Source organism: Sodiomyces alcalophilus (assembly GCF_042370955.1).
Source record: "Sodiomyces alcalophilus JCM 7366 unplaced genomic scaffold ACRALscaffold_4, whole genome shotgun sequence".
Classification (NCBI taxonomy): Eukaryota; Fungi; Ascomycota; class Sordariomycetes; order Glomerellales; family Plectosphaerellaceae; genus Sodiomyces; species Sodiomyces alcalophilus.
Window position 1 is genome coordinate 4,785,474 of NW_027263535.1, and position 27,035 is coordinate 4,812,508.

Consider the following 27,035-nt stretch of genomic DNA (forward strand, 5'->3'; position numbering starts at 1 on the left):
CTCGGCAGGTCGAAGATGTCGCGTACCGACAGATCTTGGCTACAGCTCAGGGGCCCCACGTTGCCTAGGTAGAAGCATGTAAATAGAAACAGTACGGTAGTCAGGCACGCAGAGTACTCAGTCGCGGGTACGAACGGTCTGTGACCCCATTGGCAGCGAGATCACTGGAAGGGAGAGGTCTGGCGCTTGGTGCGCTCAGTGCGCAAGGCGCCGTGCCCCGCCCCTCCTCCACCTTAGGGCCGGGCCTTCTAGGGTCCAGCAGGGAGCGCGGCGGGGACCAAGACGCGACTTGTTTCTTGGTTAGTCAGGCCAGAGGGAGTCAGTCTCACCGAGCCGTCGTCCGTCAGTTTCGCTAATGTCAAGATGCAAAAGTCTTGCAGCTTCTCCTGCAATACACATTTACCGCCTTGGGAGAAGCGACGCCAAGTTACGATGAAAGAACATCTGAACAACTGCAAGAGAAGTGGCCGAGACACGCCACTGTAGAAGGGAATGAAGCATGTCCATGTCTCGTCTGCTAGACGGCTCGAGTGGATGTTTTTTCCACGTCGACATGGTGACCATTTCATTTCATCCGCTTGTACGTCCGTATTGCGTGCATTCACCGTTGACGTTGCAAGTTGGTGGCTCCCTGGGGACGAAACGTTGGATGCTGGTTCGACGGTTTTTTCAACCGCATGCCCCTATTTTGTGGGTGTCGAGGCAGTGTCAGCCCAACCGCCGCCACCTTTGTGGTTTACCCGGTTCATCGTCTCGTGACAATGGAGATGACTGACAATTCGGGTGGTCCCGGTGCGGAGTGTGGAAATGGCAGTGGGTGAACGCATGGAGGGGATGGCATCCGAGATTATGGGAGAAATTGGTTGAGGCTGGCGTGGGTTGCATTATTTTGTGGCGTGTGTACCCTAACCCGATGTGACGACCGATGAGTCTTTTCGGTTAGCTAAATTTCACTGGTCATGTATTCGGTTAACTCTTATCGGAAAGTGGATACAGGTACAGACTCGGATGTAGTTATTCATTAAAAAAGTATACCTTGTAAATGAAGTAGCTTATATAATATTTCACGATGTCGGACCTAAGTAACACCCCGATGCGGACTGTTTGGTCCGACTCCGCCCGAGTATCGGGATGCTGGCATTCTCGAAAAGCACTTCAACGGCCAACCCGAGTAGACACCAGTTTCACGCAAAACATATAACCCGATATCCGTTACCATACGCCATGGGAGCAGACCCAGCCAACGCCGGCGCCACCAGCGCCCCATGCATCACCCTGTACGACATCGCTTTCGCATCTCCCTGCGACAAGAACACTTGCGCCCCGAACCCATGGAAGGCGCGGTATGCCCTCAACTTCAAGGGCGTCACATACTCGACGGAATGGGTACAAATGGCTGATATCGCCAAGGTGCGACGCGGCTTGGGAGTACCGGCGTGTCGCAAATTCGCCGATGGCACCGACTACTATACCCTCCCCGTCTTGAAGGACCCCAGCACCGGCTCATGCATCGGCGACTCGTTCGACATAGCCCACTACCTGCAAACCACGTACCCCGACGCCGGGGCTGGAGACCTCTTTCCGCCGCAGCAGCTCGACTACGTGTGCCCCGGGTCCATCCTCATACCCCTGACCGAGCGCAGCGACAACGTCCACCCCGAGTACGTCCGGTTCAACGACAACGTCGACATGGCTTTCACCCTGCACGTCCAGCTGATGATGCACGGGATGCGCTGGGACCCGGCGTGCGAAGCGGCGATCCAGGCGGAATTCGCGCGGCGGGCCGGGGTGGGGTCCTGGGACGATCTATCCGTCTCCGGCGAGGCGCGTGACAAGTTGAGAGCCTCGCTGCGAGACACGCTGCGCGACCTTGCTGCTATGTATCAACGCGATACCACGGGACCGTTCTTGCTGGGGAGCCGGCCTTCCTACGCGGATATCATTGTGGGCGGTTGGCTTTCCATGATGAGCAGGACACTACCGGAACACGAGTGGGAGGAGATCCAGACATGGTATGATGGTGTTTTTGGGAAGCTACACGCCGCACTGCAGGAACGGTTTGGTGATGTGAAATAGGTCTATTTGAGACCCAAAGCATGGCATTCCCAGACGTAGCATGGTCATCAAGTAGAAACGATTTCGAATCTACCATGTTGCAGATACCAAATCACTCACATCCCTACATAGTCGGTCGGGAGGACTTTCTTTTTCTTCCGATGGAACAAGATGAGCATCGAGTGCGTGTGGTGCGTTGCGATATATAGTCCACTCAAATCGAATGGCGCTGCCAATGCGGCATGGGAGAGACATGTCTCGAAAGGGCCAACACATTCCCCTCCTTCGACAAGAGGTACACTACTTCCTTGAGCCGGAGTCGCCACGATGCAAGGGTGAAGCGTCCAGCATCGTCCAGCAGGTTGACTCGCAGTTGACTCACTGTCCGCATATTACTCACATGCATACGGCTGGTACCCCTGAACCATCCCCTGTACAGTGACGAGACAAAACTGTCGAGCCGATATACTTGCAACATCACGTTATAGGTGTGCGTAGGTAAGTACATCGACTCGCACTTATGTCGAGTTGCTGTACAAACGGGCTAACTGCTCATCAACGGTGGATCGTATGTCCGGGCCGACCGGCAATAATCAGGCAGCGAACGGTTGGGTGACTCATTCATTGATTACATAAGACAGCTGGTTTTTTTGCTACCCAGGCACGTGTGTACCTTTTGATTATATCGCCACTATTCCAGGCACTCCTTCACCTTCACATAAATCCTGCACCTTCAGATACCTTGGGGTATAAAGTGAAGCCAAAGGGCAAAAGTTCGTGGCGAGGAAGGTCTTTCTGGGACCTCGTTTATTTCTCTTCCTCTTCGTGCTCTCTGCTTCTCGTTTTGTTCATTTGTAAGAAGTCGCTGTATTTCAAAAAGCGCATCAGCTCATAAACCACAACGCACAATCTCTGTTTTTTTTTTTCGTTTTCTTCTTCTCATTCTTCTTGATTTGCTTCCCATCTCGCCGGTCAAGCAATTCAAAGATTTACCCGTCAATTCATCAAGGATCGGCGACATCACCCATCGGCATGTCGGAGAGCGGAGCAACTCAAACTCAAGCAGGTGAAGGAGCTCAAGGCCGAGGGAACCGACAATCCCAGCAGAGAGGGAGAGGTCGGAGAGGCCGAGGGAACCAAGCCCGTAATCCCCAGGGCCGCGGAACAGAGACCAGTAACCCGGCCACCGACGCTGCTCCAGTGGAAAGATCGAACGACGCCTCTGCTTCTGCCCCTGCTCGAGGAGAGAGTCGACCGCCGCGTGCGGGAGGTAGAGGTAGAGGCAGAGGCAGAGGCAGAGGTGGGGGACGAGGGAGAGGGCAAGGGCGTGCGGGCGGAGCGGCGGGTGCTGCATCGGATAGGCCTGGTGCTGCCGCTCGTGGCGGCGCTGCCGTTTTCGGGACACAGAGGACTTTCGGCGGCCATTTGACTTCCGAGGCGTCCGACCCGGAGGCGTCCGCTGCAGGCCCGTCGGCCGCTGGAGGCTTGAGTGCCGATGCGCCGGAATTCGTCCCAGGTCAACCTGTTCCAAAGAAACCGTACGTGTGAATCTTCTGTACCCCTTTTTGCTTTCATCTCGAAGGATTCCCCTGGACATTTTGCCTGACAACCGTAACAGACCACCAAAGCCGAGAGCACCGCAACCTCGGTATCCCTTGGCGCCCAAGTCTACCGCCGAGGACCTGCCTACTCGGATCCACCAAGACATCCACAACGGCCAGTACGAGTGCGTCATCTGCTCCAGCGAGGTTCTCCGCTCTTCTCGCATCTGGTCGTGCACCCTGTGCTGGACCGTGGTCCATCTGTCCTGCGTCAAGAAGTGGCATAAAAGCCAGATTGAGAAGAAGGACCGACAGGACCAACAAGACCAAGAAAACCAGCACCTGCCAAAAACATGGCGTTGTCCGGGTTGCAACTCGGGTTTGACCGAAGAGCCGTGCTCGTATCACTGCTGGTGCGGGAAGGACATCAACCCAACCCATGTCGCCAGCTTGCAACCTCACTCCTGCGGACAGACTTGCACGAAGCCTCGGGCCACCTGTCCGCATCCATGCTACGAGGAGTGTCATGCTGGCCCCTGTCCTCCCTGTGAACTCATGGGTCCCGTCCAGTCCTGCTTCTGCGGCAAGCACGAGGTCACCAAACGATGCGTCGACACCGACTACGACAACGGCTGGAGCTGTGGTGAGCCCTGTGGCGACTTGCTCCCCTGCGGAGAGCATACCTGTTCGCAGAAATGCCATCCCGGTCTCTGTGGCACTTGCGAAGTACCTGTCTTGTCTACGTGCTATTGCGGAAAGGCCCGGAAGGAAATTCCCTGCGATAGGCGAGACGAACCAAAGACGTCGTTCAACTATGGCCAGGTACAGGACGAGAATTCTGAGGCGCCTCTTCCTCTGGGACCGTTTGATGGAAATTTCGACTGCGGCGCCGTATGTGGACGGACGTACGATTGCGGCCACCATCAATGTGAGAAAACATGCCATCCTCAAAACAAGACCCAATCACACTGCCCGCTCTCTCCCGATGTCGTGCTCCGTTGTTTCTGTGGGAAGACTCCGCTCCACGAGCTTCTAGACCAGCCTAGACAATCCTGCGAGGACCCCATCCCGCATTGCGAAAAGGTCTGCGGGAAACTCATGGATTGTGGTCACAACTGCGACCAGACCTGTCATACCGGCCCCTGCCCACCATGCGAGCAGATGACGGAAATCGCCTGCCGATGCGGCCGTACCATGCACGAGACCCCCTGTCAGGGCCCCGATACGAGTCCTCCCCTGTGCGCGAGGGTCTGCCAGGTCCAGAAGAACTGCGGCCGGCATCAGTGCGGCGTCCACTGCTGCCCGGGCGAAAAGAAGGCCATCGACAGACTGGCCGCGAGACGCAAGAACAAATCCCAGACCGCCGTCGCCGAGGATTTCGAAGCCGAGCACATTTGCATCCGTGCATGCGGGAGGACCCTAAAGTGCGGAACGCACCAGTGCCAACAGGTCTGCCATCGGGGACCCTGCGCGAGCTGCATCGAAGCCATCTTTGAAGAAATCAGCTGCGACTGCGGCCGGACCGTTCTCCAGCCGCCGCAACCGTGTGGGACGAGGCCTCCCGAGTGCCGCTTCAGCTGTACGCGAAGACCTCCCTGCGGCCATCCCGCCGTCGACCACAACTGCCATCTCGGCGATGTGCCGTGTCCCAAATGCCCGTTCCTGGTGGAGAAGTCCTGCATCTGCGGAAAGCAGCGCCTGAAGAACCAGCCCTGTTGGTTCGAGGAGGTTCGCTGTGGGCTGCCCTGTGGAGAGAAGCTCAAGTGCGGGTATGTTGACGTCCTTTGTTTTGGGAAACTTGGACAACTGATGCTAACGCGACATTCTCATAGCGCTCACACCTGCAAAAAGACTTGTCACAGACCAGGCCAATGCGAAGATGCCGAGATAGTAGGCTCTCACTGCGGCCAACCTTGCGGCAAACCTCGAAAATCGTGCGGACATGCAGACCAGGACACTTGCCATGCCCCTTATCGTGAGTTTCCCGACATCAGATTTCGGGTCCGAGACATGTTGCGCTAATGAGAGACGTTTGCAGCATGCAAGGAAGACAAGCCGTGCCAGTCCAAGACGTTCATCACTTGCAGCTGCCAGAATCGCAAAAAGGCCGTCAAATGCTCCGCCACCCTATCCAACCCGGACCCCGAACGCGAACCGCTGAAATGCGACGACGAATGCCTCCGGCTGCAGCGGAACCAGCGCCTGGCCTCCGCCCTCAACATCGACCCCGCCACCCACACCGACGACCACATCCCCTACTCGGACACCACCCTCCGTTTCTTCCGCGAGAACATGCGCTGGGCCGAGACCCAGGAGCGCGAGTTTCGCGTCTTCGCATCGGACGGCGGCGAGAAACGCCTCCGCTTCAAGCCCATGCCCGCTTCCCAGCGCGCCTTCCTCCATTCCCTCGCCGAAGACTACGGCTTCGACTCGGAGAGCCAGGACCCCGAACCCCACCGCCACGTATGCATCTTCAAGACGCCGCGTTTCGTCGCCGCCCCTCCCAAGACCCTCGCCCACTGTGTCAAGATCCGCAACGCCCAAGCCGCAGCCCGCCCTACCCCCGCTACTACTACCACCACCACTACCGGCCCCTCCCCCGACCTGACCTCGCCAGCCCCGCCACCCCACCCCTTCAATGCCCTCCTCCTGACAACCCCGCGCTTCGCTCTCACGGTAGACGAGCTCGAAGCCGCCCTGGCCACCGACCTAGCCACGCATAAGACCCTGGCCTTCACCACGAGCTTCCTCCCGTCCGACGAGGTTCTCATCCGCGCCGCGCCCGTGACGAGCTGGGGCTCCACGCCCGCCGCCATCGAGGCGTCGCTTTCGGCCCTGAAACCGTCCGTCGGACGCACCGTCGCCAGGGAGGGCCTCGCCGGCGCCGCCTACCTCGTGCATGCCGACGACGACCTGAACGTCCTCCGCCGCGAGGCGGACGGGGCCGATGGTCATGCCAGGGACGGGAGTGGCGGCGGCTGGAGCGCCGTCGTGGGTCGTGCGGCTGCCAAGCCCAGGGCGGCCCAGCCGCTCTCCGCGCGGAACGAGGGCCCGGCCGGCGAGTGGGTTCGTGAGCTTCTCCAAGGCGCCGAGGAAGAAGCTTGTTCAGGAGGGGGAGGAGGAGGAGGATTGGGAGGCTGCGGCGGAAAAGATGGATGATCATTCGGCGTGAGGTGGGAACGGCACGAACCGTTTTCAGTGTGGATATGCCCGTCTATATAGTTATGCGTTGGCTGTACTGGCCGCCCTGACATACCAACTCCTCTGGGGAATAAACTGATAAGCTGGTCAACATGTGGAATCCATTAATCTATATACGTAACGTAATGTCGTGATTTCGTCCAGTACATGTTACGCCTCTGGTCTAAGAAGGATGCGAGGAAGAGAAAGAAAAGGTTCGAGCAAGGCCAGAAACCAACACCAAGGCCCTGTCGTGAATCGAAGCCAGGGCGCCTGCATCTCCGGGAAAAGCAAAGTCATAGCAGGATGCTGTTCATGTTATAGTCTCCCCAAGGCAAAATGAAGGAAGAAAAAAGAAAATAAGGGGTATCTTTGATGGCAAATCGTGTCGTCCCCAAAACTGGGGCGAGTTGCGATACGTGAATGTCGTGGGTGCGCCCGTTGGTGTCTGAATTATCCTCAGTCCATGAAAGTCGTCGTATCCCTCCCAATGGAGGGCGTGGGTGGGATTCGACAGTGCGGCGCATGCGTTTCCTTTGGCGCTGCATCCTAACACGGCAGGCACGGTAGGTGGGCAGAAGAGGGCGGCGGGAAACGAGAGGCGACAGGACGCGATGGACCGACTCGGCCGCTACGCAGTCTCACAAGCGATACATCGCACCGAGACACCTTCCACTTCGGTTCCTTCAATGTCTCCTACAACTTCTCAGACTGCGGCTTCTCATGTCCTGTTACGGAGGTGATAAAGTCGGCGATGGACTCAAAGTAGCCCTCTTCCAAGACGCTCGAGTTGTGGTCGCCGCCAGGCAGGGGTTTCCAGGTCTTCGGTGCGGTAGAGAGCTCGTACAGCTGGCGCATGTGATGTGGTCTGGAAAAGTGTTAGTTTCGGCGGTGGAAGAAGAAGAAAAAAAATACGTACGGGACAATCTCGTCCTGCAAGCCGGAAAGGAAGAGGGTGGGCACGGTGATGCTGCTCATGAGCGACTCGCTGGGCCAGACCTGGTGGCAGAGGAGGGTAAAGTATCGGGCGGGCGGAATGACAGAAGGGATGAGCTTGCGCATGGACAGGAAGGTGTTCTCGAGGATGAGGCCGGCAATGTCGCCGGCCTTTTGGTTCTTGGCGACGAGCTTGATGCCGACGGCGCCGCCCAGGCTCTGGCCGTAGACGACCAGCCTGTGGTGGTGGGTCTCGGCGCGGTTGCGGAGGTAGTCGAGGGCGGTCTGGGCGTCGAGGTAGAGGCCGGACTCGTCGGGCTCGCCGGTGGAGTGGCCGTAGCCGCGGTACTCGAGCATGAAGACGTTGCAGCCGATAAAGTTGATCATCATGCGGGCGATGGGCAGGCGGTGGCCGATGTTGCCGGCGTTGCCGTGGAACATGAGGACGGTGATGTCGGAGTTGCGGTTGCCGCGGGGGCCGCGGATGTAGTAGGCCGACAGCTTCTCTCCATCGGTGGTGGGGATGACGAGTTCCTCAAAGTCTTTGATGCCGAATTGGGAGGGTCTGGGGACTTCTGTCCTGGCGTTCGGGGGCATGTGCGAGGGGTAGATGAGAGCCCTGTAGGACGATGTCAGATGGGGCGTTCCAGGGCTCCGACAAGTAAAGAGGTGCCAGGAGGGACGGGACTTACTTTTGTTTGAAGTACAGGAGGGACGTCAGGACGGCAGCGACACCCTGAGAATGGGCGACATGATGGATTAGCTTGCGCAACCTAACTTGCCGACTAAGCTGGCGGGAGGTGGACGAGGTGGAGACCGAGTGCATGTGTGACGAGGTGGGAGAAAGAAGAGAAGGGGAGAGAAGGGGAGCAGCGAGGTGCATACCGTGGAGGCCAGAGCAGGAAGCCTCATGTATCCTCCGACGGTGCTGAGAAGGGAGACGGTCTGTTCAAGGAAGGTATTGGAGTCGGACGGAGAGTTGGAGGACGTCATGGCGAGGTGGACGGGGGAAGACGAAAAAAAAAAAGAAAGAGAAAAAAAAAAGGCAAAATGGGGCGCCGAGAAAGGGTCTCCGGTTGGTAAAGTGAGAGTTTGTCTGGCGCAGACGATAGCTGCAGGTGATGGAGTTGGCGGTCAGGCTCGGTCGGTGAAGCAGCAATCGGGAGGTGACTAGGATGCAGTTGGAATGCTCGTAGGTGGTTGGAGGACTGCCGTTTGAGGTCCTGTTCTGGGGGCAGAGTGGATTCGGGCCCCTGTTCCCGTTCGAAAAGGAACGGAGTCGACGGGAGTGGGCGGCACGAAGCTAATAGGTCGAATCTTGCTCCTTCAACGGTAGATCGTAAAGTGTTTGGGAAGTGGAAGAGAGGACATGGATTGTTGGATGGTGGAAGCAGTGAGTGATGGTATGATATGGCATTGGGAGAGGAATTCGAGAGCAGAGTTGGAGGTTTAGCGCCGGGGCCCGGGGGGTCCACCATGCTTCAGGGGGGTCTATAAGTGGGGTGAGGCCCACATGGCCATCAGAGCCTAGGCGCAAGTTACAGTCAGGACACAGAAGTATCGATACATTTTCAACAATGTGCCATAGCCACTGTACGTGTAGATGGTTAGTATTCCTCGAGACTTTTGTGGGTAACTGTAGACGGAACGTCCACCATCAGCCGAGGCATAGCGAAAAGTCACTATTGGCAATATTCACGAATAGTCAATAGTCAGTAGTCGCTCAATACAACGTACGTCGTCGAAATATGTGCAGTCTTGGATAAGTAATCACCCGGACCATTATTATGATCTGCTATACTCAGTACAGACCAGACGAATTCTTGACCGCCACCACCGCGCGTTCAAGGTTAATCAATCACTACGTACTCACCCAGGCTGTAAGGACCCAGACTCAGCCATGCGCCACCGATTGTGTCCAGGTATTTTCAATACCGTCTTGTGACCGTCGGTGATATGCACCCACCAACATCTCCCACGGGTGCCAAGGGTCGGGGTTCAGATTCCGGGCAGAGAAACCCTCAGCGTAAAGCGGTCTTGGCTGTCGAACTGGGAATGCACGATGTTGACGTGCACATGTTGACCTCGTGTTGGCTGGGCTAGGAAGGCGTGGAGCCTGGGACAATATACGACCATTTGATGTTGAGCCTTGGCAGGCTGGTGGCGGCGGTCTTGATGGACGACATTGGCGCCGCACAAGGTGTGGCTAAGTGACTAACGCCGTGAAGCAGTCGGGCGACGATAATGGACCAGTAGCATACACGGCGAACACGAACATGATCGTGGGCCAACGAAAGTAGTCGGCCGACGTTTGCGTTTTGTGTTGCCGTCTTTCCTCTTCGTGACGTGGAGGACATATTGACAAGCGCTCTGACAACTACTGTGCGTGGGAAGAAGCAGGATAGTTTTCTGGCATCATCCATGGTGCGGCCGCCAATGGCCTGGTTACAGAGATACATAGTGTCGTCTCCTTTAATTTGTATGCGGAGGAGTACAGTTTCAGTGGACCTAGGTCGGGTGGGATGGATTTGATGCTGAGCATATACTCAGCGGCACACTTTCTTGTCTTGTTCCCCATAATTGACAAGACGTGCTTCCACAGGGTGTCTGTCATGGTTCACACAAACCCTGTCTGCTTCCTTGCTTGGAGCTTCTACCGCAATATGGGATGGTGAGACGATGAGCCACGAGGTTATTTTTTAGGCCGTATGACGTGGGGAGATCCATCATTGTACCCGGAAAGGTGGTCCCAATAGTCATACCCTGTTCTGATACCACGTCCTGATAGTGGTGATCATATCGACAAGGTACTATAGCCAGGCAGTGGGCAAGTAGACGGGCATAGGCAGAGCATATCGATACGTTCCGGAAGTGGCTGTGAATACGTAGTATGTTTCGTCTTGCAACTGCGCTGTTCGTCTTCTGTGGGGTATGGTCACAAGGTCGAACAAACGGACGAGCTTACAAAGTACGTTGTAGGTACATTGTGAGTTGTATCTCGTTATTTTGTAGTCGTACAACGAGCCGTACTTCGTACTTAGGAATGTTAGGACCACACCTGGCGTTGAGAGGTTGGCCCAAGCGGCGGGCCAATGGACGACGCGTTTGGGGCGCGTTTTGGATTCATTGGGTGAATGCGGGGCGTCTGAGCCAAACCATTCCACTTGTGACCCCTTGTGGTCCCCGGGACAACCGGGGTAGGGTGGTGGTGTTGTAACACGTGAGGCGTGTCTCTAAGCACAGACCACTTGGTATCGCGTTTAGGCCCACCGTTCTGCCGGGCTGGACCGTTGTGGAGGCCGTTTTGGTGGATGTGCCTTGCGCTATGCAAGAAACAGTAAGGTGAACCTCGTTAACTCATTTTTCTTTTCTTCTAGGGGACGCGCTGTCAACGCACGGTTACCTGATACTTGCATGGGGCCGTGGTACCTGGAGCTTGGTCCAATCTGGACGCACACAAACCCTGACAAACCAACCCCGCCTCGTCTTGATTTTTGTTTCTTCTTTTTTGATCTTTTTCTTTTCCCACCGAGGAGCAACTGCCATCATCTTATTCCTCTTTTTACTCAGTAATTTATTACTAGTACGAGAGAGTCAAGAGACGACCCACAAACGGACGACTAGCTCGGAAAAAAACTCACCTTCTAGTTCCAGCAGCGTATCTTTCTTTTTACCTACAGCTTTGCAGTAGACTGTAGAGTTGAGCCTTTCTATTCCGTTTTCCTCTCTCCCTACACTCATAATCTCGTTCTCACATTCCGACTCTCTATTCTGAGCCATCTGCCTCCCTATCCGGGAAATAGATCCCCCAAGTTGCACAGTTGCACCGTTGCAGTCACAGATCGACCACCAACTGAACGCTCCGGCTCCTACTCCTGACGCGCGAAACGCCGGGTAGGATTCATCGGATTCATCCAGCCAGTCCCCATCAAGAGATAGACCGTGCCTGATACCTTTTTTCTCCTTTCCCTTGCATCCTGGTTCATTCTGAGACGGACAATCAACACACTCGGCTGTTGACTATCGACTCGACTGTTCGACTATCGACTTTTCGACCTTTCTTCTCATCACAGCCAACTCGACTCCCAGGAATCGAGCAAGGACGAAGAGAAGAGCTCGTCTTGGCAACCAGCTAGCTCGGCCTCCCTTACAACGTACACCTTGACAACGCCTCCGTTCGTTCAAGACTGGTCAAGGCCCAAGTCGCTGCAGCCCACCTGCCCCGTCGTCCGTCATCCGTCACCCGCCGGCATCCCGACCCCCCGACCACTGACGGCGTCGAGAGAGATTCCCTACTGCGTCTAGGTACTGCCAAAGCTTGCTGCTGCATCCAATCCCAGCCAACCGCCATCCAAGACCTCTCCACCCGCGTCATTCCAGACGCTTCCTGCGACCCAGTCGGGCCCTCTTGGGAACCCATCTGCCCAAACCTCTTCTTTGCATCAGTGCCCAATCAACAAACTCGTCGACGCACTTTTTCGCATATTCGCACATTCGAGCCCCTCGGTCGATACCTCAACCTCGTCATCCACCTACGACGACGACGATAACGGCAACGAAAGCCCCTGGTTCTTGTCGCCGCCGCCTCTGCTGCGACTCTCTGTCAATATGGTTTCCTTCTCTTGTGAAGTACGTGATCTGCTCCATTCCTGCATCCCTCCATCCTCCATCCCCTCTCTCAAGTCAAACGGCCTGACATTACACCCCACGGCCCGCGCCCCCATATCCCCATACTTCCTATATCCTTACCATACCATCCCCGCTGTACCCATTTTGAGACCACCGGCATCATATTACACGCACGTACCTACACTCATCACATACCTACAAACATACCTACACTCACACTTGCCCCTTGTTTGACATGCACGCACCGTCCTTGGCCCCTCCACTCTGTATCGACACACTTCCTTTCCGATATCTACCCTTACCTATCCCGTATACACTCCACTCTCCCTTCCCATTCATATCTACTCTTCCTGTCTTCTCTCCTTGGAGCTTCCTCTTGCCCTTGCTTGCATCCAATCGCCAATCATTACCTTTTGACCTCGAGGACCCCGTCATCTGACCATTCTTCTTTTCCTGTTCTTACAGAACTGCGGTGATGTCTTGACCAAGAAGAAGCTCGATCCGCACAGAAACCGTTGTCGAGGCGCCACTTTCACCTGCATTGACTGCATGGTACACTTTTACGGAACTGACTATCGAGCTCACACGGTACGTTTCAATCATTCTGTGTCGCCAGACGAGGCCATCGTCAACCGCTCCCATCGAGGATGCTCTTTTTCTTTTCCACGGTCACGTATTGACTGAACGCCGCAGAGTTGTATTACCGAGGACCAAAAGTATCAAGGCGCCCTGTATAAGAACAAGAAGGCCAAGACCAATAACAAACAGTCCAACGAGACGGCCGTCAATAGTGCTACCACTCCCAACGCCGCACAGTCTGCGCCGGACCATATCATGACGAATCAGCCATATGCCGAGGAAATTTCCGAAGCCTTCGCCGACGGCGAGTACGAAGATGTGAGCGACAGCGGCAACGCCCGCGCCAACCTTCCCGAGGCACCCTCTCCGCCCCCGATCGGTGAAGGTCACGTCAACGTCTTCGACTTCCTCGACCCTGCCGCCACCCCGAACGCATCTACTTTACAATTAGCACCTGCCGACCATGGTCCGCCCAACGGCGAGACCCAGCTCGTCCGTTACGACGCAAGCGAGGCGCAAGCTCACCAGGACGACGAATCCGGCCAGATGATCGACGACAACCCCCAGGCCATGGTCCAATACGGTACCGACCCCGCCGCGACAGGACCCTTCCAGACGCCTGCGCCGCGCACCGAAAGGAGAAAGACGGGATCCGAGCTGAAGAAGGACAAGAAGAGGAAGCGACTGCACCTGGACACCGACCAGATCATGGCCGACGCGCCGCCCGTGCTCCACTCGGGCCTCACCGGCGGCCTGAACCGCATGATGGCCCCCGTCTTCCCGCCGTCGCCCGACTACTCGGGCGGCGACGCCGCCGACCCGTCCCCCTCGGGCGCGCTGAAGAAGAAGAAGAAGCAGTCCAAGTCCAAGACGTCGTCCAAGCGGGAAAGCAGCCTCGGCAGCAACCTCCTGGCCCTCATGGGCGCCGGCGGCTCGTCGACCAAGTCCAAGACCAAGAAGAGGAAGGTCTCGTCGTCGTCGCGCAAGGCGTCCGCCCAGCACCGCTCGTCCGACAGGGAAAAGGCCCCCAAGCTCATCGAGTACCGGCCGCATTCGCGCAGCGACGACAAGGACGGCGACGCAGACCGCCAGATGGTCGTGTACAGGCCGCGCGCCGACCTGCTCCTCTCGTATGTCGACAAGGGCCCCGAGAGTGAGCGCGGGTATAGTATGCGCAAGGCACTGCGGCAGTACCATCGCGAACGCAACGCGAGCTCGGATTGTCTGGGCAAGGCGACCGAGGAGAAGGAGTTGTGGCGGTCGTTGCGGATGCGCAAGAATGATAGGGGCGAGATTGTGTTGTTTGGACTCGGAGGGTGAGCGAGCCGGGGACAGTGGGGTTGTGGCACGGAATGGAGTTGTTGATATCCAAAGAAGGCGGAAGGCAAGGACTTACCATGACGGGGTGGATGGAGTCTGGGGAGCGGATTGTATTTTTGTGCTGATTTGTTGTCGCTTCACGTTTTCTTGATCTCCCTCTTATTACTCCGCTCACAACCAAACCACCACCCCCTATGATACCTATGAATCTGGACGTTTTGAGGTCGGGGATGAAGTCGGACAGGGATGAATTGAGGTGGTTCCAATCCACGTGTTCTTATTACTGTTCTCGTTTTCGTGTCGTTGGTCTGCTTGTTTTGCTTTATTTTGTGTTATTTTTTTCATCTTCATTTTTCGGCCTGATGGGGACATGCTCCTAGCTGGTCTTGGAGCTTTAATCAGAGTAATGTCACATGCATCCATACTTCCTTTGCAGTCCGCTCCCATCTTGTCGAGTTTACGTGGTATCTTATGTATTGTCTAGAAAAAGATCGCGCTCTTTCACGCCAACTCTGTGAACAACTCCCTCTGTTACTGTATTTACACGCTGGACCCGCCACAGCCACCCTGACAATCAGTCTCTTCCGACGACACCCAACTATCCCACCCGCAGCGGCAAAATGTGCTGCACCGTCGCCTCCCTCCGACACAGAGGACACTCGGGCTTCTCCCTGACCCAATCCCCGATACAATCCCAGCAAAACACATGTCCGCACGCCGTCGCCGCCGGATCGCGCATCTCCTCCAAGCAAAGCGTGCACTTGCGCTGCTGCGCGCCCGACACGAACGCCATGACGCCCTCGTCGCGCAAGTCGTACCGCGCACCGCCCCCCTCGGCCGCCGCCGGCGCGGGCGTATGCGTGAGGCGCGCGATAGCCTCGCGCGACGCGCGGCCGTTCCCTCCCGGCACGGAGACGCCTCCCTCGTCGGGGAGGAGGACAGAAGTGTTGGCGGCGTAGGCGGCGTCGTTGAGCGTGACGTCGGCGTCGCGGATGGGGGAGAGGCTGTCGCGCCGCCGGGGGGAGGACTCGGACGGGTTGTGGTGTTGTGGGAGGCGCAGGGCGGGGAGGAGAGAGTGGCGCAGGTGGAGGTAGGATTGGACGGAGACCTGGACGAGGAGGAGGAGGCCGAGGAGTTCGTAGCCTGCGCGGTCTGGGGTGGAGGGGACGGCGCGGGTGAAGACGTAGCGGAGGGAGAGGAGGCGTTTGGCGAGCTCGTAGTAGGTCCCGGTGAAGTAGAATGTTGTCAGGGTGAGGGCGTGGAGGGGCGCCGAGGAGGTGAGGGAGGTGAGGTGGGCGAGGAGGTAGCGGTAGATGGCGATCCGTCTTGTGGGTTTGGTTGGGGTTTTGGTTTCTTTGGCGTCGGGGTTGGCGGCTTCGAGGCGGGCGAGGCGGGATTCGAGGAGACGGCGGAGCTGTGTGCGGAGGGATGGGAGGGCGCGGCCGAATAGGTAGGGGAGGAGGACGCTGGTGGCGATGTAGGCGGCGCGGCGACTCAGGGCGGGGAGAGGGTCGGAGGAGGTGGAGGAGCTTTTGTTGTCGGGTTGGGCGTGGACCTGGACGACGTCGCAGTATTCTTCGCCGAGGGTGCGGTTGCCTACGAGGGTGGTGAGGCAGAGGTAGAGGGCGTCGGCAAAGGTGCGGCTTTCGCGCGACCAGGCATGGGCGGAGCGGACGCCGAGGAGACGGCGGTGGAGGTCGGAGAGGGAGTTGGCGAGGGTTCCCTTGAAGTAGGCATCCTTCTGGTGGGCGCGGATGATGTCGGGGGCGGCGGCGTAGGGGTAGGGGAGGGAGGATGGAGTCGCCATGTCGGATCGTCCGGCGTTGTTCTCTACCTTGATCGCATGCCTTGGAGCTCCGGTTATGAATTTCGATGAATGTCTTTGATGTTGGACGTCGAGTTGAGGTGGTATTAAAAAGTCACGGTCATGAAGGTCGAGAGCTGGTGTTGGCTGTAAAGCCAATGGGTGAAGTTGGACCTCGGGATCTCGGGAGTTGAGTCCCCGGCACGTGGAGTCCACTTGACGTAGTGTCACGTGACATTGCAGGACTGAGCACGCGACCTCCAACGCCTACCACTTGGTGACAGTTGACAGGGCTGACGGCCATTTTCCCCTTCAACCTCCAAGTTCTCCCTTTCTCCGGACAGATTCAACTAGACACCTTTCTACAACGCCGACCCCGAACCTCAACAGCTCAATGCGGAAACCAAGCACTTGAAGACTCGTACCCACCTCGTCCTTATGCCTTTCGGGCCAATTCAGCCCCCTCACGCCTCCTCGCTCGATGGTTTCCGACGACCCCGTCAGCCATGGCCGGTGATCACAAGGTCGGGCAGGACCTCGACTTGTTCAGCCTGACTTTCCCTCTTCCCTATCGCATCGGCTTTATTCTCATCCTTGGTACGCAACTATCGTCCTGGTCCCCCTTTTATCCCTGCCCGCTATGACATCCTGCTAACTCGGCTCTGCACAGGTGTATGGGGCTGGGGCGTCAACCTCCAGTATCTCGAACGCGCCAAAATCAACACCCCCTCGCTCATCCAGTACCCCTCCCGCTCCTCGCCGACGCAACCCACGCACCACCTCTCGACCTACCGCCTAGCCACCGTCCTCTCCATCGTCTACACCTTCTCCATCGCCACCTTCTGGCTCTTCACGCGCCGCGTGCCCGACCTCGTGGTCCGCCATGACTGGATCGCCATCCTCTCCCTCGCCGCCCTGGCCGCCGTCTTCCTCGCCCCGCTGCGCGGCCTCGCCCGGAACGGCCGCCACCGCCTCCTCACCTCCCTGCGCCGCGTCAGCATCGGCGGCATCGCCTCCGCCACCGACGGCCGCTTCGGCGACATCCTCCTCGCCGACGCCCTGACAAGCTACGGCAAGGTCCTCGCCGACCTCGTCGTCGCCGTGTGCATGTTCTTCTCGCCCTCCACCTCCGCCACCGCCGCGCCCAACCGCAGCTGCGGCGGCGCCCTCGCCGTGCCCCTCGTCATCGCCATCCCCAGCGCCATCCGCCTTCGTCAGTGCCTCATCGAGTACCTGCGTGTAAGGAGGGCGCCGTACAGGGAATCCGCCGGCTGGGGGGGGCAGCACCTGGCCAACGCGGCAAAGTACTCGACCGCTTTTCCCGTCCTCTTCTTCGCGACGATGCAGCGCAATCGCGCGATTGCCGGGGATTCGCCTAGTCCGGCCCTCGACCGTGCTTGGCTCGCTGCTTCGCTGCTCAACTCGCTCTACTCGTTCTACTGGGACGTCGCCAAGGACTGGGACCTGACGTTGTTCTCGCCGGCGGCCCGCCGTCGCCATAACACCCCGCGGGATCACCACCCCTACGGCTTGCGCAGTCGTCTGGTGTTCCGTCAGCCGATCTTGTACTACGCCGTTATCGCCCTCGACCTTGTGTTGCGCTGCACCTGGGCCACGAAACTGAGCGTGCGCCTCGCACCGTTGCACGACAGCGAGGGATTCTTGTTTCTGCTGCAGCTTCTCGAGGTGTTCCGGCGATGGGTCTGGATCTTCTTCCGCGTCGAGACGGAGTTTATTAGGAATTCTCCCACCGGCCTGGGCGTTGACGACATCTTGCTGGGCGACTATAAGGACGACTCGGAGGACGATGATTTCTAGACCTATTATTCGTTTCACGACTGCTTGATTGGTGTCGTACCAATGTGTTACGCATGAGCTGGAGTTTCAATGCTAGAGGATCAGCCATTGGCGATTATAATAATCAAAGGGAGGTGGGCCCGTTGTCTGTTGTGTAATTTAGACTAGAGTCGAACGCCGACCGCATTGTCGACTCGGTGTGTATAAGAGGACATGACTACTAAGAGCATCTCAACATTCAACATTATAGATATACAGGTTGATGGATTCGGCGCTGCCCAACGCCAATCCAATGTAATTACAATACGAATTCAATGGGGTATCTCAAACATATCATCATGGTCCAGCCATCAACTCAAGTCCATGGCCATGGCTGGCTGCCCGGGGTATTCGGTGCAGTGAGTTTGTTCAGACAAACGGCCGGGTGATTCCTCCGCTCCATGTAGCCGTCGCATTCGCAACGGCAACCGATGCCGCCCTCCACCTCGGGTTTCCAGCGCCTCTTCCCCAGCGCCTCGGATTCGGGGAGCTGGCCGCCCGGCGCGTTGGCGGGGCATTGCCACAGCTCGTCGTGGCGGTAGCCAATGTCGTCGAAGTGGTGAACCTGCGAGGGGTCGAGGAGCATGGCGATTGCCAGGGAGTGGATTGCGGCGTCACCCCACTAGGTATGTTAGTGCGAACCGAGTTGGTTTGCAAAGGGAACGGAGAAGAACAAGGGAAAGGAAATACCCTCTCGAAATAGAACCCGCCTTGACGGTCCATGGCATCAAAGTACGCCTGGTACTCGCTCCCGCGGAAGAAATCCATGTCGCCAATCTCAAAGTTGCTCCAGTAGTGGCAGCCGTTCCAGGCGTCGCCGTTCCTGTCGCGGTTGTCGAGGAGGCTCATGAGCGGGCGGAGCGGGTAAGGGAGGACCGAAGGGTCGACCATTGCCTTCCACAGCGGGGAGGAGGGGATGCCGGCGGCGTCCTTGTAGTCGGTCGTGTGGCGGAAGAGCGAGGGCACGGTGCTGAGGATCTCCCATATGGCCATGGTGAAGCCATAGACGTGGCCGCGCTTGGCCATTTCGACAAAGGGGTCGTAGGTGATGGAGCAGAAGAATTCCGTGTCGGGGTCGAGGCGCCAGTACCACTTGTATTTCTTTAGGATGTCCATGTTGTAGAACTTGCTGGGCGGTGTGAGTTGTGCTCTCATTTCATACTCCATGAGACAGCATAAACTCACCCCGAATAAAACCGACACATGTGGTGGTAGCCCTCCTTCCCGGCATGAGGCCAATCCAGCGCATCTTGCCGCGCCATGCTTGCCCTGGCCGCATCCCGATCGATCCAGTCGGGATACCCAAAGTCGGATTCGGACATGACCTCAAAGTGCGTCTCGGCGGACGTGGCCTTGGACAGGGCCCTGACGAAGCGCTCATCCCACGGCTCGTCGTTGAGGAAGACAATGGGGTACTTGAACCAGCGGTTGAAGTGGCGCTCAAACGACTGGATCGAGCGCCGGGCGGCCGCCCTGTCCGAGTTGCGGGCCATCATGACCACGACGGCCTCCTCGCGGGGCGCATCCACGTCGGGTTCCCTGCATTGGGTTTGGTAGGGCTCGTCAACGGGGCGGGCGGGACGAGCGACGAGGAAGCTGCGCCAGTGCAGGTAGGATTCGAGGACGGCGAGGAGGAGCAGGGCCCAGGCCCACAGGGGAAGACGGGGAGGGAAGCGAGAGCGAGAGCGGGAGCGCGTGAGGTTGAGGTCGAGAGCTCGCTTTGCGCGGCGTAGGAGAGGGACCATCTCTTGCGGTGGCAGTGGGGACGGAAGGGCAAGACGTTAGAGAGCTGCGCTGTGGTGGCTTCTAAGATGAGGCTCCCGACGAGGTGATGAGTTGAAGAGCATGGCAAGGTTGAAACGAACTCAATAGAGACGATTTCTACCAGCTGAGATGGAGAATAATCACTACGCAGACTCAACTTAATTCCCTGCACCGTTGTATGTACATACACTATGTAGGTACCGTAAGAACCATTCCAAAAGGAGTTAGTTACCGTGTATCCACATAGCCTAAACCTAACGTTTCTTAGAATTCCACACACATTACTTACTAATAAATTTCCGAAAGGTCACGTAAGTTAATTCTATGTAGAGGCCATGCTTAAAGTACTAACTAAAGCTACCAAGGGAACGATATTAAGGCTGAAAATCCCCTGTAAACGGCCTGTGGTCATTGGCCAAAATACGATAGATGCGGCGCAGTTATTATCCAGTTACCGGTAACTGCGGTCTTACGGTACTTTGGTAGGGCCCATATGAAGTAAGGGTTCCTTATGGGCCCTCTGATAGGACAGATCATTCTGAAATTAGTGCGACCAAGCACTTGTCCCGAAGCTTAGCTGAACCTTCAGGTTAGGTACCTTTTGGAGGTACCGGCCGGAAAGTCTTCGGATATACTTCGTATTTTCTCAGGGACCATTTACTGAATTGTCCAAATGGGACACCAGGGACTCGGGGACTCACTCCTGCATCTCCCACGCAAGGAAGGGGAAGCTCTTTATTCATCTCGACTTCCTTGAGCTGTTTGTTGAAGCGCAACCAATCCCATCTGTACGCTCCAGTTAGACCGCATATTAGCGCCGTCTCTCGCCTTGGCCGCCATCACACTCTCTTTGTTCTTTGCTTGCAAGGGAGAGTCAAGAGTCAGCCGAAGCGACAGATGCGCCAACGACTGAACAACTCGGCTGTGCGTCTTGTCTCTTTTCCCGACAAGATCCGATCAAGGAGCATCCACGGTGATGACAATGGCGGCTCTCTCTACGCATGGGTCATCTGTAAATGCCGCTTCGTTTGACTGAGTATCTCCTGTCAGTTTGCTCACTCTTTCGTGCATCCTTTGTCTTGATGGACTCGGAGATGGCGTGTTTGATGAATCAAATGAATCAAGCCTTGGCGACACTCATAGAGGATCCCAGGTTTTCTCGGAACCATCAAGTCGTGCAGCCCACTGTGTCCACGACATCCGAATCCAAAGTGCCGGGTCAAAGACTGAAGAAGTCCTCCCATGGAACACTCCCAACTTGGCTGGCGCAAGGGTGTGTAGTACATGTACCGTACTACATGACCTACGTCAACACGTTACAACGTATGTGCTCGCCCCGGCGTGGCTGGCTTGGCCGGGGTGGCTTTGACTGGGAGCCATGCCACGGCATTTCCATCCGGGAACTAAGAACGCGCAAGCTATGATGTGTTTTCGTTGAATCACCGTCACCGTCCCTTGCCTACAGAACAAACAGTGGCCAACTTGTGCAGCGTGAAAGAAGGGCCAGGAGAGATGCCGTGGCAAATGCTGATCAGAGCTGCACATAATACCCCAGGCGGGTTCTCGTGACTCCCATTCACCCACCACCTCTTATCCTTTCCACTTCTCAACCTGCAGGCCTTACTTTGTCTGCCAGGGAGGCATATCTTTGTGCAGTGGAGACCGAGTCGCTCCGTCCGTAGTCAGTCACCACTCGGCCGACAAAGACATATGGGTCTGGGGAAAAAATGACAAGAAGACCCGAACCCCTGGATCAACCGCCCCGGCTTGATGCCTTCTTTGTTATGGTCCCAACGTACTGTTCGATAATAGTCAGCCAACGCGATACATTTGGGAGGAGTTCTCCGTCGCCGTCTCCGAAACGAAAAGAAACAAGAAACTCTTGCACTGCACCAAGCGTCATGAGCCCCTTGGAAAGTTCGGTTCCGATATTCGGTCCAAGGACCGTGGGGCACCGCCACTACTCCCTGCAGGACATGAGAATTGGTGTTGGCCCAAGACAGAAACTGCCTCCTCGGCCTCCGTCTAGTGGATATGAAAACAGACCTCTCCCCCCAGTTCCCGGCAAGACGTTGAATTTGAAATCCGTATCGACGAATGGGCCGTTCCGCATCTGGTCACAAGAGGAAATCAGCACATCAACACCCCGTCCAGGCAGCCACATATCAACACGCGCCAACTCTTTGATCAACCAGGCAACGACGCATCCTTCCTTACACCTAGACGACCAAACCTCCGCAGGAAACACGGCGCCTTTTCCTCCACCACGATTCTATTCAACCCGAGAGATGGTTCAACTTGGAAGCTCTACTTCCCTGCTGTCGGCCTCCTTCGTAGGGTCGCCTAGTCCAGACAACAACGCCACGGGGCGCGTCGAGAAACCGACTGGTCATGATCTTCACGCCAGGGAGGCGCTGCAGATCCGCACCCAAGACCTCCATCTCAGCTGCCGGTCCCCAACCTTTCTAGACGATACCTCGAGCAGCGTCTACTCTTTTCAAGACGATGACGGCAGGGACTCACCCGCCGTCTCCGAGCCCGCCAGAACCCTGAGCCTCTTCGACACTTTCGATGCCGCCAAACAAGGCCAAGGCATAGGCCGCCAGTGCCACTACAGCCCGGACGGCGATTACCTGTCTTGGGTCCCGGCGTCTCCCGTGCCGTCGCACATCGACGCCCTTCCGCTGGACAGGGCGAGGACGAGGCGGTACCGCTACGGCGACCACTTGGCCATAACCAGGACGCCTAGTCCCCTGACGCCTGTCAGTATCGCCGAGAGCCTGCACCACTTTGAGACGATCCCGGCTCGGCGGGACAACTATAACGACTTTAGTGCCGTTGGAGCTCGGGACTTATACCACGCCACGACGACGCAGATTGCCTACTCCACTCAGGGCCAGGCCCAGGTCCCCCCAAGGTCTCGCTCCTCGTCCCTACAAAAAGACGACGACTTTACCGTGGCCCCTCACATCGTGTCCTGGCTTGCAGATGAAGTCAGTTCAAGCCCAGGGCCCAAGCAGGAAAGAGATCCCATCCCCAACGGTGCGGGCCATCTGCATCCGCATCTACGTCTTCGGAAGAGGAAACCGGGTTTCGCCACGAGGGTGCGGCAGACGGGGAGGAAGAGCCCGCCGAGCAACGTAAGGACGCAAGGCCTGGGTCCCTCCCTCGGATTTGGGCGGGACAGGATCCTCACTCCCCCCACGACAGCCCTGTCTCTCCCGCCCGCACTGGGATCCCAGTATGAGCGGTCCGAGTTTGAAGACGATGAGAAGGGCAGGGTGGGCCGATACTCGGAGGCGTTTTCGCGGGTCTTCCGCCGCAGTGGCAGTGGCGAGCAGCAGTCGCCTAGGTGGCGGCGGAACAGTGACGGCTCGCGGTCTGTCCCCGACGAGATGGACGTGCGAGGGGGGAACGGGCCGGATACGTCGCCGCCTTTCGGGTCCGGTCACGGGGTCCTGCAGAAGACGCAGGAGCAGTGGCAGGGACTGGTGGCCCAGGCGAGGAAGACGGCGGGGGCGATGGCCATGTCTCGGGATGAGAAGAGGCGGGAGGCGCTGAGGGGTAGGATTCGGGTGATGCATGATGTATGAGCTGGTATTAGAGGTGACATGGGAACTGGCTGGGCCATGGGCTAATATTGCAGCGACAGCGATTTCTAGAATGAGCGAGTAGACATGAAGGGCCATAGAGTACGTGAACAGAAAGATATACGGATATATTCGTATATGAGGTATTCGAAGTACAATGTATACACCGAAGCTCCGGTGCGGAGCCAACGGCCGGCTTCGGGATTGCCCCGCTCCCCGCTTCCCCGCGATGACTTCACATGGATGAGTGATAGGTACTCCATACATAGTCGGGTTTTCGGTTTGCGATGGATAGGAGGTAATTATACTTCTAAGCCCCTTAACGTATGGTGGGTCGACAATAGTCTCAAAACACTGTACACCATCTATGTGCAGTAAAATACTCGAAACTTCTGTGTAATACGTTCCAACCAGACTAAAATAGGTACTTATACAAGCACCTTATCCGTGCCAAGCGCCGATCACAAGCCGCGTAAAGCCGCGGTGAAGACGCATGGGTCATCATAGCCAGCGGTCCCCTTTTTGTCCTACCGCCTCCGCCTCCTTACACTATTACCAATCTCCGTCCCAGCCCTTCCCTCCCTCGACCTCGCCATGACCCAAGTAGTCGGGTCGGACCCGTCTCCCGAACCCAACACCCACCAAGACGTCGACATCCCAGACAGCCGAGACAGCTCCCTGCCGCCATCGGAACAAGACATCAGCGAGATCGTCACCTACATCCACAAAGCCTCGGCTGCCGCAGGCCAGGGAGACGAAGTAGTAGAAGAAGCAGAAGACCAACACGACACGCCCTACTGGGACGCCAGCGCCATGGCGCCCCTCAACGCCAGATCCGCGGTCCGTTCTCTTCCTGCCCCCGGTCGTCTTTCTTACAGGCCTCCACCCACGACAACCCCATCGTGACCAACGGAGACTGAGGTCCGAACACCAAACTGACGTCTTTTCTTCTTTTTTTCCAGGCCGCCATAGCCCATCTGCGCGCATACCGACCCCCTCCATTCCCCGTCTGGGACCGCCTCCCCGCCAGCCGCCGCGCTGCCGTCCTCCTGCTCCTCTACGCCGACCGCCGCGGGGACCTGCGCGTCATCGTCACCATGCGGGCCACCAGTCTGCGCAGTTTCTCGGGCCACGCCGCGTTTCCCGGTGGAAAGGCCGATAATGTACTCGAGACACCCTGTAAGGAGCCGCTGCCCCTTCTCCCCCCAACCGTGCTTGCTATGTACCCCCCGCCAACACAGCCCTTGGACAGACCAGATCGCCCGCCGCGAAGCATGGGAGGAAATCGGCCTCCCGCTGGATTCCCGCCTCCCGGCGCCTTTTCGCATCGAACACCTCTGCGAACTCCCCTGCAACATGGCGCAGACGCACCTCGTCGTTCGACCGTGCGTGGCGTACCTCCACATCGACCGCGACGCATCGACGACAATAGCCACAACAGCAACGACGACAACGACAACAACACCGCCGCGGGTAGAAGACGGCCAGGATGACGGCCAGGATGACGGCGACGACATGTCCATCATCCCACGGCTGGACGCCAAGGAAGTAGCCGCCGTTTTCACCGCGCCGTTCCACAACTTCCTCCTCGCGACCGACGAGCCGCGGCCCGAACGGACCCGTCGCCCGCTACCCCCGGGACCCTGGTACGACGGGCGGTGGATGACTTTCGGCGGGAAGGCGTGGCGCGTGCACAACTACTACGTTCCCGTCGACGGGCAAAAGGTGCGCAAACCACAGCCGGACGAAAAGTCACCAGAAGAACAAACACGGAATGGGGAAGACGAGACGGCGGCGCCACCGAATAGTAATGGTGGTGGCGGTGGTGGCGGTGGTACCGGCGTGCGGAGGCGCAGCGAGCTGGCGAGGAAACTCACCGAGGAAGAGAAGGAGACGGGCAGATACAAGGTGTGGGGGATGACGGCGCATATCCTCCTCGACGCGGCGCGGATCGCGTACAAGGAAGAACCAGAGATGGAGCACAATCCCCACTTGGGAGACGAGGAGCTCATTGCGGCGGCCGAGGCTGAGGGGCTGCTGTACGATAAGAAGCGCGCGGCCGAGGGGGAGGGGGGAGGGGAGGGGAGCGCCGAACCGGCCAAGATGTGAGGACAAGGAGAGAACGGGCATAAGAGATGGGATGCTCGACCTCGACTGCCATCCCCTTATTCTATCATCATCCTGCGAGCGTTTTCACTGGGAAGATTCTCCCAAACCCTTTCGGTTGGCCGCAAGGCGGCCGCTTTACGTCTCATGAACTTTTGCATTTACGCGTCCTTGACATACGGATCATTATATTCTATTTTTCAGCATTTTTTTTTTTTTTTTGGTTTTATTATTTCGTTTTAGAAGTCTTGTCCCGGCATGGGTACCTGTCATGGGCTGGCCGGGCCATTGAATATCTGCATCCGAGACGACATGCTAGGCACGAATACAGCCGCGAGTATAGAATCCACGACTTCGAATCGCCTTTTTGTTTCTCCCCGTTTCGTCTTCGTCGTCCGTCAATGGCATGCGTTTTCCTTTGTCGAGGTAGTGCTATTCCCAAAGAGCACGTATCCGACAAAAGCGCCCACGGCGACCGCGATCATAACCCAGCCGTTGTACGTCATAAAGATGAGCCTGTAGGAGGGAGAAACACGCCATTATCAGTCATTTGAAGAAGAAATACAAAGGAGAGACGGAGAGTTACTCACATGATCATAAACGCGTAAAAGTTCTGCAGCGCATACAACGCCGCCTTGGTAATGTGGGCCGTCTTGGTCACCTCAATCTGTTGCTGCCCTGTGAATAGGAATGGTGTTGACTCAGTAGGTGCATCACTACGATCGGCTTCGCGGTCGGGAGAGGAGGAGCAAGGAGGCCATCTTAGCAATCTCTTCACCATCTTGAAGATGTGGATTGTAAAGAGTGGACGATAAGAGGAGGGGGATGGCCAAACGGGGGAAGAGTGACCATTGAATGTTCTTGATGCGCAACGGAGAGAGAACGAAAACGGAAAGGGGAGACGAGGGGAGCAAACATACTGGGCACAGAATCGACCCTGTTGTTGACCTTGGTCTCGTAGCGACGGCTCGCGGCGCGGAGAGCCTCGTAGCCGGCGGTGATGGCTACGACGAGGAGTAGCGAGAAGAGGAGGGAGGCCGTGGAGCGGATGTGCCATTGGCGGAAGACGATGCAGAGGTTGTTGGTGTCCCAGGTGAACAGCATCTATTAAAGAAACGCCAGCTTGGGTTAGCCGGTCCATGACGGTCGCTTCTGGCACAAAAGTGGAAACGTACGCTCATGCTGCACTGGTCGCTGCCCCCCATATCCCCGTGGCCGTGATCGTGATCCATGGTCGAGGCTGTGCGCTGTGTTGGTGGGTTGGAGGAGGCTTTGTCTTAGGATCCGAGAATAGGCGTCTCGTTTGAGGAAGCCTAGAAGATGAAGCTAAGGAGGGTTTGTTCGCGATGTCGTAGAGTATATAATAAGTATGTATGATTGTACTGGAGAGAGGAAACCTGCTCAAAAGTGCGCAGGGAGAGGGTGGTGTTGGTTGAAAGGAGGCGATCAGTGGCTGAGGTCGGACAGCTACAGTGCATATCCGTACATCATGCAGACATGTCGAAAAGCGGAGGTGGAGCCGGGCTCGGACGGGCCTCTGATAAGATAAGGCACGACCGGTGAGGTACCCGGTCACTACGATTACGTACCTACCGTCAGTGAAGATGTACACAGTACAACGTACAGACTAGAGGGGTACCTCATCACTGCCCCTCTACAGCTCCTTGCCTTAGACTACCGGCACCTATGAGTTCA

At 57.2% G+C, this 27,035-nt stretch overlaps 9 protein-coding genes across 10 annotated transcripts; 5 read left to right on the forward strand and 4 right to left on the reverse strand.

Annotated features, from left to right (window-relative positions):
• Positions 1-1,224: 1,224 nt before the first annotated feature.
• On the forward strand, positions 1,225-2,076 carry ACRALDRAFT_1056933 (uncharacterized protein; the record flags this gene model as incomplete). The annotated part of the gene is made up of 1 exon (XM_071015898.1): positions 1,225-2,076. The coding sequence occupies one exon, from the start codon at positions 1,225-1,227 to the stop codon at positions 2,074-2,076; it is 852 nt and encodes a 283-aa protein (XP_070875301.1).
• A 1,011-nt stretch (positions 2,077-3,087) lies between these two features.
• Positions 3,088-6,755, forward strand: ACRALDRAFT_2103579 (uncharacterized protein; the record flags this gene model as incomplete). The annotated part of the gene is made up of 4 exons (XM_071023143.1): positions 3,088-3,599; positions 3,689-5,365; positions 5,429-5,571; positions 5,635-6,755. The coding sequence occupies 4 exons, from the start codon at positions 3,088-3,090 to the stop codon at positions 6,753-6,755; spliced, it is 3,453 nt and encodes a 1,150-aa protein (XP_070875302.1).
• A 717-nt stretch (positions 6,756-7,472) lies between these two features.
• ACRALDRAFT_2042436 (uncharacterized protein) lies at positions 7,473-8,595 on the reverse strand (the record flags this gene model as incomplete). Its single annotated transcript, XM_071021247.1, has 3 exons — positions 7,473-7,644; positions 7,696-8,331; positions 8,405-8,595. 3 exons carry the CDS (start codon positions 8,593-8,595, stop codon positions 7,473-7,475), a joined length of 999 nt encoding a protein of 332 aa, XP_070875303.1.
• A 3,725-nt stretch (positions 8,596-12,320) lies between these two features.
• ACRALDRAFT_2042437 (uncharacterized protein) lies at positions 12,321-14,240 on the forward strand (the record flags this gene model as incomplete). Its single annotated transcript, XM_071021248.1, has 3 exons — positions 12,321-12,341; positions 12,807-12,929; positions 13,035-14,240. The coding sequence occupies 3 exons, from the start codon at positions 12,321-12,323 to the stop codon at positions 14,238-14,240; spliced, it is 1,350 nt and encodes a 449-aa protein (XP_070875304.1).
• A 604-nt stretch (positions 14,241-14,844) lies between these two features.
• Positions 14,845-16,035, reverse strand: ACRALDRAFT_2087964 (uncharacterized protein; the record flags this gene model as incomplete). Its single annotated transcript, XM_071022503.1, has 1 exon — positions 14,845-16,035. A coding segment is annotated over one exon (1,191 nt), but the record flags the coding sequence as incomplete, so codon positions are not given.
• A 353-nt stretch (positions 16,036-16,388) lies between these two features.
• Positions 16,389-18,654, forward strand: ACRALDRAFT_1081798 (uncharacterized protein). Its single transcript, XM_071019216.1, has 3 exons — positions 16,389-16,641; positions 16,715-18,502; positions 18,571-18,654. The coding sequence occupies exons 1-2, from the start codon at positions 16,551-16,553 to the stop codon at positions 17,860-17,862; spliced, it is 1,239 nt and encodes a 412-aa protein (XP_070875306.1). The 5' UTR covers positions 16,389-16,550; the 3' UTR covers positions 17,863-18,502; positions 18,571-18,654.
• ACRALDRAFT_2027848 (glycosyltransferase family 15 protein) lies at positions 18,197-19,625 on the reverse strand (the record flags this gene model as incomplete). The annotated part of the gene is made up of 3 exons (XM_071020493.1): positions 18,197-18,502; positions 18,571-19,009; positions 19,066-19,625. The coding sequence occupies 3 exons, from the start codon at positions 19,623-19,625 to the stop codon at positions 18,197-18,199; spliced, it is 1,305 nt and encodes a 434-aa protein (XP_070875307.1).
• Positions 19,626-21,932: 2,307 nt separating this feature from the next.
• On the forward strand, positions 21,933-25,545 carry ACRALDRAFT_1081796 (uncharacterized protein; the record flags this gene model as incomplete). Of its 2 annotated transcripts, XM_071019214.1 has the most annotated exons (4): positions 21,933-23,208; positions 23,806-24,074; positions 24,197-24,413; positions 24,487-25,545. In XM_071019214.1, 4 exons carry the CDS (start codon positions 21,933-21,935, stop codon positions 25,341-25,343), a joined length of 2,619 nt encoding a protein of 872 aa, XP_070875308.1. In that variant the 3' UTR covers positions 25,344-25,545. The 2 variants fall into 2 exon arrangements, with proteins under 2 accessions (XP_070875308.1, XP_070875309.1); XM_071019215.1 differs by lacking the exon at positions 21,933-23,208 and having other exon boundaries at positions 23,762-24,074; positions 24,487-25,540.
• A 36-nt stretch (positions 25,546-25,581) lies between these two features.
• Positions 25,582-26,767, reverse strand: ACRALDRAFT_1063728 (uncharacterized protein). The gene is made up of 3 exons (XM_071016847.1): positions 26,261-26,767; positions 25,931-26,018; positions 25,582-25,856 (listed from the first exon to the last, which is right to left on the reverse strand). Exons 1-3 carry the CDS (start codon positions 26,442-26,444, stop codon positions 25,739-25,741), a joined length of 390 nt encoding a protein of 129 aa, XP_070875310.1. The 5' UTR covers positions 26,445-26,767; the 3' UTR covers positions 25,582-25,738.
• Between the last annotated feature and the right edge of the window lie 268 nt (positions 26,768-27,035).

What these genes read in the sequence shown, in the direction of transcription:
- ACRALDRAFT_1081798 (XM_071019216.1), top strand. Translation starts at nt 16,551, where the DNA reads ATGGCCGGTGATCACAAGGTCGGGCAGGACCTCGACTTGTTCAGCCTG. An exon ending in CGGCTTTATTCTCATCCTTG is followed by an intron (nt 16,642 to 16,714) that starts GTACGCAACTAT and finishes GGCTCTGCACAG; the next exon opens with GTGTATGGGGCTGGGGCGTC.
- ACRALDRAFT_1063728 (XM_071016847.1), bottom strand. Translation starts at nt 26,444, where the DNA reads ATGCTGTTCACCTGGGACACCAACAACCTCTGCATCGTCTTCCGCCAA. An exon ending in CAGGGTCGATTCTGTGCCCA is followed by an intron (nt 26,019 to 26,260) that starts GTATGTTTGCTC and finishes TCCTATTCACAG; the next exon opens with GGCAGCAACAGATTGAGGTG. An exon ending in TTTTACGCGTTTATGATCAT is followed by an intron (nt 25,857 to 25,930) that starts GTGAGTAACTCT and finishes TCCCTCCTACAG; the next exon opens with GCTCATCTTTATGACGTACA.